General features: G+C 39.1%; 1 protein-coding gene across 1 annotated transcript in view; it reads right to left on the reverse strand.

The window, feature by feature from the left end:
- The window catches only part of ATP8A1 (ATPase phospholipid transporting 8A1), a 226,498-nt gene that overhangs the window by 184,820 nt on the left and 29,676 nt on the right, over positions 1-12,002 (reverse strand). The window contains exons 2-4 of the mRNA XM_052641830.1: positions 8,436-8,550; positions 6,661-6,760; positions 5,140-5,238 (exon numbers count right to left, since the gene is read on the reverse strand). Of these exons, the coding sequence (XP_052497790.1) occupies positions 5,140-5,238; positions 6,661-6,760; positions 8,436-8,550 (314 nt within the window). The remainder of the gene's footprint in view (positions 1-5,139; positions 5,239-6,660; positions 6,761-8,435; positions 8,551-12,002) is intronic.

A 12,002-nucleotide genomic window follows, 5' to 3' on the forward strand; every position in this document is an offset into this window, starting at 1 on the left:
TCCAGGGCTTCTGTCTAAACTTATAGCACTGAGTATAACACAGATGCCTCTGCTGATGCTGCAGAAGTGTTAAGCGTAACTGACTCTGAGCTCAAAGATTTGATCATATAAAGCCCAACAGTCAGGTTTAGCTACCCATATTTGATCACAAGGTGGGTTGGCATGAATGCAAAACAAATGAGTTAAGAAAAAACATGATTTTTGGACTCACAGGGCACAAATGAAAACATTTTTCCAGACAAAAGCCTGGGCCTGTAGATGAGGACTCCTAGACCCAGCAATGCTCACGAGGAGTAGCATAATAGCTGGCAGTGTGAGCTCAGTTCATCCAAACAATCAGCCACTGAACTGCGCAAAATGCAAATTGGGCATTCAGAACGCCTCTGCGGAAGGCTTGCTGAAAATGATTCTTGCCACATCCACATGTGGGAACACACTACAATTCTCTCCCATAATAAAACACTCGCTAATGAGTGTCATAACGCAGACTTTAAATAGACGAGTTATTGCTTCCAAAAGTAAGCGCATGATTTGACAGCAAAGGTTCTCAAATAAATTTTTAAAGTTCTGTTAACGTTACACCATCAGTGGAGAATATTTTATGATTGATAAAACTCTAAAATACTTACTCTTTTTTGTTGTTGTTAAAAATGATCTTAGAAAATTAGGAAGCAACCCAAAATAAATTTTGGCCCAAAATAAATTTTGGCCCAAAATAATAGTCCAAGGGAAATTTAGATATTTGAAGGTGGTGCCAATATTTTCAAAACAACGCACATCTATGACAGACAATGGTTAGATTTCCAACTGAGGGAGACAAATAAAAGCTAATTAATGAAACATTCCACTTAAACTGGAAATTTAATCTTAGTGAAACTTAAGGAGATCCTGAATATTACTTTCCATCTGCAGAGAATTCTTATACATGAGCCTCTCCTTCCTCAACCTTCCAACCACACAATAAATTAGGTTACTTGTCGAGACATAGTTGTGTTGAATATACGTAAGGATCCAACCCAGATAGATTCTAATCATATTACTACAAAAAGAAAGTATCTTTGTTTCCAAAGAAGATCCTATTCCTTTTAAAACTTAGTTTGGAAGAAATGTATATAGCTATTCCTTAAATTAAAATACCTCTATTGTGTTGTAATCAGAATTCATTTAATATCACTAAGAACTAGTGAATGAGTTAATATTATCAATATTTGATTGACAGTGCTCCTATAAGCTGTACTGTATAAACCGTGTCATGAACTTTACGGTACCTAAGTATGCAGTGCTGACCACCCCTTCATTCTGGGAACACTTCCTTCACAAGGCATGTCTTTAGACATCAAGCCCAGGTCCTCTACTTGGACCTTGGCCCTTTCTTCTTTTTGATTTTTATTTATTATTAATATTTTTTCTTTACTTTACAATATTGTATTGGTTTTGCTTTCTTCTTTAGCTCTCAGTGATGGATTTCCTCAAGGTTTACTCCCTGCCTTCTCTGCTTCTCCCTCAATACTCTCTCAGCTCATTTGTAACTATAATTTCAATGATAATCATTATCAAACATACCAGTCAAGACTCTTATCTGAGCTCCAGAAGGTTAGATTCAGTGGCTTCCTTGATAGTTTCCTTTAAGACAGTCTTAAGTGCATCTCAAACTACGTCTAAAGGGCAATCTCTGATTTTATCCCAAGTAGCAAAACAAGACTTGCTACTTGTCTCAGATACGGAACCATATAGCAGCCACTTACACAAACCAGGAACTTGCGATTCATAAGTACTTTCTCTCCTTTTCATTCCCATGCAATCTATTTCTTCCTTCAATAAATGTTGGCAAAGCACTGTATCAGATCCTATCACTACTGCTGATATGGCAATGAACAAAAGACAAAACTCTTGCACTCAGGGAACTTACACACTAGTGGTCGGAGATGAAGCAGTAATAAAACAAATAGGATATGCAGAATGTCAGATGGTAATATCTTGTCAATTTTATTCTTAAATATATATTGAGTTCATTTTTCTATATTTCTTTATCTTTACAACACCACTTAATCTAAGATACTTTGTTTTCATACTAACTGTTAACAAAAGCGTTAATTGCCAGTCATTTCCAACTTCTTGGGAACTCATGAACTGCAGGCTGCCAGGCTTCTCTGTCCATGGAGTTTTCTAGGCAAGAGTGCTGGAGTGCATAGCCATTCCTTTCTCCAGGGGATCTTCTGGACCCAGGAATCGAACTGGAGTCTCTTGCATGGCAGGCGGATTCTTTGTCAGTTGAGCTACCAGGGAAGCCCAATATCTAGTTCTCCTCTGTCTCCATGGGCAGGGCTTACCTGGTGGCTCAGCAGTAAAGAATCCACCTGCATTGCAGAACATGCGGGTTTGAGATGTGGGTTGGATCCCTGGGTTGGGACGATCCTCTGGAAGAGGAAATGGCAACCCACTGCAGTAGTCTTGCTTGAAAAATCCCATGGACAGAGGAGCCTGGCGGGCTGCAGTCCATGGGGTCTCAAAAGTTGAAAATGACTTAGTGACTAAACAACCACAAATATCTACAGACACTGAGATTACAGCCCTCTTTTGCAGTATATTGTTCTAATATCATGCTGTAAGCAGATGAGATATGTGCCATTTCTGGGCCAAAATGTACAAGTGAGGCCCTCTGTTCTCTCTCCTTCTCTGCTCTGGTGACCACTGATATCCCCCAAAGCAGAGCCCTGATTCAGCTGCATTCCTAAGTGGCTACATGAACAGTGGGCTCCCCTCCCTTCCTTCCTCCTGGACAAAAACCTGCAGTGTCTTCAAGTACATGAAAAATCAACTTATGTTAAAGACACTGACATTTGGGACATGATTTATCACTGCAGCAAAAGTTTAACACATCCGAATACAAATCCTAATGAATGCCTGGCATCTAAGCACTGCTTCATACATTTTTGCTGAATGAATGAACAAATGAATGTATTAATAATTACTGATAAAGATACTCTGTCCAACTATCTAGACTATTATTTGATTGCTTTTCCTTCTCTAGAAAGTAACACTTCAATCTTCCTATTACCTTACAGGTTGATATAAACTTATTAAACCACTCCTACAGAACATTTTTAGTCAATTTCTTAAAAATGCTTTTACTGGAAAACTACTTCACATGAGGCTCTTTTTGCCCACAAAACTATTATTACACCCTTCAGGAATTGCCTGGTTAGCTGCTTCCCAAGAGTACCCAATTATTACGCTATGCCAATAAGAGTTCTGTTAAAAACAAGCAAACAGATTTCTTGCCTACCATTTTATTTACCATATATTTTCATAGAAAGGGATACTAGAAACAATAGCTAGAGAACTTGCAGTTTTTCTAGAGAAAAGGGGGGAAAAAAAGGAAAAGTAGCTTATAGCAGTGATTATAAGGAAGAGCTCGTTGGAAGCAAACTGTCTTATTTGATTTCTGACAGTCTCAGTTATTAGCCCTGTGACCCTGAGCAAGTTACCCTACCCCTCTGTGCCTCCTCTCCCTAATCTATAAAACAGCATTAATCTTTCGAAGGAGGTTATGTCTGTAGTGTGGGCTCTGTCATGCTAGACTCTCTGTGACCCCCTGGACCATCACCTGCCAGGCTCCTCTGTCCAGGGCATTCTTCAGGCAAGAATACTGGAGTGGATTGCCATTTCCTCCTCCAGGAGATCTTCCCAGCTTAGGGACTGAACCCACGTCTCCCCCATCTCCCTGAAGCTAAATAAATGTTGTCATTATTATTGTTGGTGACTCACCACACTAATACAGAGGAAAAGCATAGGATAGGATGGAATTCCGATTTTAACAGTTTCTTGCACAAGTTACACACCCTCTCTAAGCTTTGGCTTTTTGAACTTTAAAATGAAGCTAAAATCTAGCTTTCAAAGTCACTGAAGGAATTAAATGAAAAAAAAATGCAAAAACAACAGCACAATACCTAGCAAATAAGAGGTACTCAATGAAAATTAGGCTAAACAGAGGAAGAAAGGGGAGGGCAAAGAAAGACAATTGTATTAAAGACCAATTCTCAAGGACTGCCAAGTGCAAGTCAAGGAGTGTAAGACTGCGCAGAATGATACAGGCAAGAAGAGAGTCTCATGAATCTTCAGCTAGTGGTCACAGTAAGTAAGCCATTTTCAACTAGAGATCATGATGGTTTGTACGCAGGCGCACGCACACATACAACCTCTGTTTGTACTCCTAGATACTTGGACGTTTTTGAGGCTGCTGATCTCTGTGGTCAGTTGACCCATTTCTAATTGGCCTAACAATGCTACAGCTCATGTGTTCTTCATGAGATCCCAATTTGATTCTTTACAAAATAATATCAATATTTGTACAACTTTACATTGGAGCTTTCTAAAGAATGTCTCAGCCTTTCTTCATTTTACCATCTGACTTGCCTAAGGCTTGACAGATGGTCATTTCAGACAGCCAATGTATTTAAAGGGCATAGGAAAAAAAACAAAAACAAAAAAACACTAGCTTCCTCAACTGAAGTAGCTAAAATAATGGTGAAACAGAGGAAAAAGAAAAGCCTAATTTTATCTTGGGCAACTTATTTTATCAAGGGGAAACTGACTTACTTCCCCTTTTCTTTACTACTACAAAATAATAAAAATAGCAAATTTGCTGTTACTTTCCTTACTAAAAGGAAACTGAGAACTAGTTAAAAAAAAAAGATAAAAAAGAATCAAAGGTGTTTAATGAGGTGAAAACTATGGAAAATGGAAAAATAAAAAAATATAAAACACTTTTTACCTTTAGATGACTTAGAGGTTATGGTGTTTTAACTTGAAATAACCTTCAAATTGAAACTGAGCATACTTGAAAATAATGTTCAAATATAATTTTCTCTCCAAGCTAATTACTACATTCAAATTAATTTATTTCATCACAAAGACACAAACTTAAAAGATCACTGTAACAAGCATTCTGCAGTATAAATCCTATAGAAATCAAGAGGAATTAACTCCAGGAATGGGAGCATTATCTTAAACACTTTTAAGATGAATGACTATTTTAAACAGCCTGTATCAAGAATAAAACACTTAGGAAGAAATTGATATTTTAAAATATGTACATAAAATAACAGTGTTACATTTATGAAAAAAACAAGTACTTACAATATCTTCTATTATCTCTTTGATAGCTGCCACAGCCAAAATAAATAAGAGAGGAACCAGTGTTGTATAGCGACCTGTTGGTGATACATCAGGTATTTGCTATTTGAAGGAAAAAAATAAATAAAAATGGAAGAGAAATTCAGTAAAACTAGCAAGTTTATAATACATTTGAAAACAAAAAAGTCTTAATGCTTCTTAAAATACACTTCATCGATTTTACTAACTTGGCGGACTAACACCAGGTGAGGCAATTTGCTCGAATCGAATAAGCAGCTGGAAGAGAGTATATTAGTTTCATGGAAGCAGTCGTGTGTAGGACTAACACCTCCTAAGGGGGACTGGTTAACTAAATTACAGCATATGCATTCAATATTCAGTTCAGTTCAGTCGCTCAGTCGTGTCCGACTCTTTGCGACCCCATGAATTGCAGCATGCCAGGCCTCCCTGTCCATCACCAACTCCCAGAGTTTACCCAAACTCATGGCCATAGAGGCAGCGATGCCATCCAGCCATCTCATCCTCTGTCGTCCCCTTCTCCTCCTGCCCCCAATCCCTCCCAGCATCAGGGTCTTTTCCAATGAGTCAACTCTTTGCATGAGGTGGCCAAAGTATTGGAGTTTCAGCCTCAGCATCAGTCCTTCCAATGAACACCCAGGACTAGTTTCCTTTAGGATGGACTGGTTGGATCTCCTTGCAGTCCACGGGACTCTCAAGCGTCTTCTCCAGTCAGGTTGGCCAAAAAGTTCGTTCGGATTTTTCCATAACACCTTATGGAAAACCCTGAACAAACTTTTTGACCAAGCCAATAAAATTTCATAAACCATTAACAATGGTATTTTAGAAATACAATGAATTATATGGAAAAAAATATCCATATATTACTATATGGGTAAGCAGATAATAAAATAGATATACTTTACAATCCCCCTTTTGTAAGTCAATTAACAATGCTTGGGATAGGAAAAAAAAAAAAGACCAGAAGGATACACACCCAAATTTTAAGAGAGTAGCTTTGTTTTCTTGGTGATGAAATAATAGAGGTTCAATTTTTTCTTTATGCTTTGTTGTATTTTCTTACTCTTTTTACATGAACATATAGTACTTTTTAATAAAATAAACCTTTCTTTCTGATTACAACTAACCCAAGTTCAAAACAAAAAAAGCTTTAAAATGGAACTTTTGCATTCTAAAGTTCTTAATTGACAATACTGCTGTTCCTAAAATAAATGACTATTTTGAGAAAAAATCCTATCCCTCTTCACCATCCACAATGAAAAGTCCTTGCCGTACTACTTTACTTTACTTCACTTTAAAATAAGCTGATGACAATGAATCAAAAGGCTTGAAGAGGTAGCAGCAGTATTCTGACTTGGCTTACAGCAGGAGCCAGAAATGCCCACCCAAACCAGCTTATCTCTCTGCATTTGGATAAGCTTCAGAAGACTGGTTATGGGCTTAAGAAACACATTTATTAATATCTGACACATTACTCTGAGCTAAGGTTTTACAACATGACTTTACCTGGAGCAGTGCAATAAAGAGAAAAAATGAATTAGCGGCTCTTCTGAACTGAGAGTAGAGAAATCTTGGAAGGAATGTGATTATGTTGTATTTTGCAGTGCTAGAAAACAAAAATGAAAAGTAGCATAAAACTTTACTCCACAAATAGCACCCACATTTACAAAATTCTATTATCACCATATAAAAAATTAGATGATGAATAACTGCCCTTTGTTTTAAACCAGAAGACTACTGCAAATGGTCATTAACCTCAGTGAAAAGGAGTGAAAGTGTAATAAGAAAGAATCTTTTGTTTTCAATTACAATATTACAAGTTAATCACTAAAGGGATGTTTCCTATAAGCTTAAATGATGCATTATGGCCTGTCTCTTTGAACCCTACCTCCTAGGTAATGAGCACTAAGCTAAAATACCTTTGTTTAGCTCACAGGAAACATCCTGACCATGACCACTTGTAAATGCCTGCAAGAAGAAATTAACACATCCTCTCTGAGGATGATGGGAACCAGGAAGTATCTGACTTTAACTCCCTCCACTTTCAGTATAAAAGCCTCCTGAATTCTAACTCAGGCAAGACGGTTCTCTGTGAGGGCAGGAGCCTACCATTTCAGTTGCTGATTTTCTGAATAAAGTCATCATTCCTTTTTCAACCACCTGTCTTTCTGTTACTGGCTTGTCCTGAGGCAAGGAGCACAAGCTGAGACTCAGTAACAAAAGGAATTGTCTAAGTAGTAAGAGTTTAATTTTCTGCATAGTTTCTTTTGTTCTCTTTGGCCAATCCCCTTGTTCTCATTACTAGCAATGGCTTACAAAGAAGAGCAACTTTAGCTAAGATAGTGTATAATGTGTTAATAGAAAATAAAATCTTGCCCTCCAAAATCAACAATTTGAGCAGGACCAGAAATATAACATCGAGATGGCTTCCCTGGACCGCTTCAGTGAAACAGGGAGTTTTCTGGGAGTCTGAATTTTCTTCACTGCTGCTCTAGAAACTTGAATAGGACTCCACACTGAACACATCAGGTGTGTCCATAATCAGGCAGATACCATCATTTAGGCCTCAGAAACATCCAATCTTCCTCTTGTTAATTAAATAGAAGATTAACCACATAACACAAGCTCAGAAAAGTTACTCTAGAATTTGAAGGTGTAAACATTAATTTTAAATGGCCATGTCACAAATCTAGGAGTTCTGCCACCAGGAAACCACTGGGCTGGCATGTGGTAGTGATGGGGGGTGGCATTCACTTGGTTCCAGGAGCCACTCAGTGAACAGTGTTTCTAAGAGGTATACTTTTACATACTGTTGGAAGGAAAATAGAACAGTGAAGGAATTCTCACACCCTGCGTTCCTGGACACCACACTAAATTTTGCGAGCATCAAAAGTCAATATTTAAAGACTATTTAACGCAAAGGAGTTCTAAGAGAATTGCAAAGACTTATTTTAAAAGGTGAAAACCTGTTCATCAAAAACAATAGTTCACAGGTCTATTAACAGGTTTAAGACAAACACACCTACCCATGAACTGCTTCCATTACTCAGATACTATAAATAGAATCGGCAGCATATGGCTGCTTAGCCTTTATGCTCTTTCCTACTTCTAGATTCTTATTAACATCTCTTTATTGGCTAGAAGATAGAGAAACACTGTTAAATATTAAACTGATTTAATGAAAGCTCCTTGCAAGTATTTTCATTTCAGCCGAGCCAGGGAGATGCCCACCCAAGTTCTGTTGTGCTGGCTGGTCCCAATCATTCTCTGGTAGTTCCTACCTGACATGGTTATTGCAGAATTTTGTCAGCTGGGGCTGGTTGATGAATATAGTCCTTATTTCCTCCTGGTCAGCCAGTGATGTCTTCTCCGAAACATCATCCGTCTTCTCATAACCTTAGAGAGAGAGAGACTCTTCTTATTTGATAAGAAATGCTTCATTGTATTATCCAGACCAAAACCACATTTCCTAACTATCATAGAGCCTAAAATCTGTTAAAAGCTATATGAAAGTGTAAGTCACTCAGTCATGTCCAACTCTTTGCCACACCATGGGCTATACAGTCCATGCAATTCTCCAGGCCAGAATACTGGAGTGGGTAGCCTTTCCCTTCTCCAGAGGATCTTCCCAACCCAGGGGTCGAACCCAGGTCTCCTGCACTACAGGCAGATTCTTTACCAGCTGAGCCACAAGGGAAGCCCAAGAATACTGGAGTGGGTAGCCTATCCCTTCCCCAGAGGATCTTCCTGACTCAGGAATCAAACCAGGGTCTCCTGTATTGCGGGTGGATTCTTTACCATTTAAGCTATTGGGGAAGCCCATATGCTCCCCCTTTATTGATGTGTTTCTGTTTTAATAAAAAGAAACCCCCTCCCACATTGAACATTTCTACTACATTTATTAATAAAAGGCAGCATTTAAGAGTCATGTCAAAGCTGACCCAATTCAAAAACAGTAACATCCATTTTTAATTTGTACTCTTCCCCAGAAATGTTCAACTTAGTTCTTTCATTACATATAAACATGTCCAAAACAGCACAAAATTCTAAAATGGTTTATAGTTTTAGACAAGACTAACAACACAGAGGTAATGACAATACATTCTGAAATTTTAAACATACCATTTAATGCATTTCTGGTTTTTGTTCTTTGTGGATAAAGACAGAGACAAAGATGAACAGTAAGGCTTAAACAGGTAACCACCACAATGATCTAACTCACTATGATCATCTTAATCTTTCCAGTAATTAGAATTTATGTTCACAGGTGAATTTAAGTTTCTTAAGATTATCTTCAGTTACCCCACAGTCACTAAAACAATGTAAATAGATACAGGCAATTTCAACTGGGTAACATCTTGCTGCAATGTTGACAACACTCTTACACACAGCTAAGAGCAGAGCAGGAAAAAATTAAACTACTTATTTTACTCTCTAGTGAGAAATAAATAAGACTGAATTAAATCGGTCCCTTACTCCTTTCCTGGAAAGAGTTGCCAACAATACTTTATCTCAAAAACCCACTTTTCTCTCTTCTGCCTCGCCAGTGCCAACTCCTCCCAAAAGCCCTGCCAATGGGAGGTCTCTTCTGAAGTATTCTTTGTGTTAAACGCAGCGAGCCCTCCCTGTGTTCCCACAGGCCTCTGTACCTCCCTGTCCCTTGAGGCCGCCTCCTCGTTCAGAATGCAACTCCCCAGGGCAATTACTGGCTTGTCACTCATCTTCTAACACCAGTACCAGCAAACAGCAAGTACCTAATAATTGTTTGCTGAATAAAAACCTAAGGACAAAGGAGTGGTTAGGAGGCCATTTTGAGAGCAAGTCAATTCCTCTCCACCCACTGATAAAGTACCAATCACAGTTAAGTGCTGGTAACTACTCGGCAATAAAAGCTTGCCAGTGGGGCTTTGTTACTCTAGTGTTAATTGCTCAGTTGTGTCCCACTCTTTGTGACCACATGGACCGTAGCTCCCAGGCTCCTCTGTCCATGGGATTCTCCAGGCAAGAATACTGGAGTGGGTAGTCTTTCCCTTCTCCAGGGGACCTTTCCAACTCAGGGTTCGAACCTGGGTCTTCCACATTGCAAGCAGTTCTTTACCGTCTGAACCACCAGGGAAGCCTTTGTTACTCTGTGAAACCAGAAAACATTTTGGGCTTCCTACAAAGTGGAGGGAACGTAGCATAAGGACCAGGAGGGAGAGAAACAGCATCATGTGTGCAGATCAGTGCAAACAGGACAAAGCTGCTGAAGAATTCACAAAGGGCAAAGTAAAGACCGGTGAGACATGGCGCTGAAGAAGCACGGAGGCCAGGTTTCAAAGGACCTCTCAGGCTTGTCAAGAAGTGTGGGTGGCATCCTCTGGTTGGCAGTGAGCCACTGAAAGCTTTCTACATAGAGAGATACAATATGACAATTACATTGTATACTCATCACTCTGGAGGTCACATGGTTCCAAATCAGATACTGTCATGCTCATGGTACAGTTTTAGACTTATTAGTAGCTTTGCCCATCCATGGTCACACAGTTAATAATTATCAGTCACTATGCCATGTTTTAAACATAGTGGATTTTTCTCCCTAGTGTATACAATCAAAATTTCATATAGGGATTGTCTTCTCCAAACACTCATAGTTTGAAACCCTAACCCTGGATGTGATGTTATCAGGAGGAGAAACTTTTTCAAGATGATGGTGGGACCATAATAAGAGTTAAAAGTTACCCTTGTAAAAGAAGCCCAGAGAGATCCCCTACCCCCTCCACTTGTGAGGACACAGCAAGAAGATGATCCTGTATTAACCAGAAGGTGGGCCCTCACCAGACACCAGATCTGCTAGTGCCTTGATTTTCGATTTCCCAGCCTCCATAAAGGGCTTCCCTACTGGCTCAGACGGTAGAAAATCTGCCTGCAGTGCAGGAGATCCAGGTTCGATCCCAGGGTTGGGAAGATCCTCTGAAGTAGGAAATGACAACCCACTCCAGTATTCTTGTCTGGAGAATTCCATGGACAGGGGAACCTGGTGGGCTATAGTCATGGGATCGCAATGAGTCAGACATGTCTGAAAGACTAACACACACACACACACACACACACACACACACACACACACACCCTCCAGAATTGTGAGAAATAAATTTGTTATTCACAAACTAGCTAGTCTATGGTATTGTGTTATAGCAGCCGGAACAGACCAAGTTATGGATTATCAAATAGAGACACAGCAATATTAAAAGTTTTAAAAATCTTTCATTAGATTTTCCCTGAAGACAGCACAAAGACCATAGTGTACAGTTGATGGTACCTTGCTAGACAAAGAGCCTCAGAAAACTAGCTCTCCACTCTGTCCTGAACTGATATTCTCTAGTTGTACTTACTTTACATAACTGGATATTCTCAGCTGAGGAGTTAGGTATCACTCCTTACTCTGTAATTGTTATTGCATCTGCTTCCCCTGTTTCACTGAGAGTTTTCTAAATAGCATATCCATGGCTTAGAGTAAGTACTCCATATCTGAAGAACTAATAGATGAGCAAAAAACATATTTAACAATATATCAAAAACAGATCTTTGTCTTAGATGTAGACACAGGTTATACAAGCCTATAAGACTGACTCATAAATTCAAAATGACAATTAGTAAGTTTATGATGAGAAATAATTGCCATAGGAGCTAGAGTAATTGAAGTCCCACAATCAGTTGAACTCTCCCCCTGTTGGCCTATGCAGAAAGTCCAATGACCAAGTGATGGTGTCTGGTGAGTATATGAAACAACCTACTGGTAGCTAGATGACATGAGCCAAATGGTGTTCAGCCAGCACGGCTTGATGCACTCACCTCCCCAACGGGGG

The sequence above is a fragment of the Budorcas taxicolor genome, chromosome 6 (assembly GCF_023091745.1).
Source record: "Budorcas taxicolor isolate Tak-1 chromosome 6, Takin1.1, whole genome shotgun sequence".
Classification (NCBI taxonomy): domain Eukaryota; kingdom Metazoa; phylum Chordata; class Mammalia; order Artiodactyla; family Bovidae; genus Budorcas; species Budorcas taxicolor.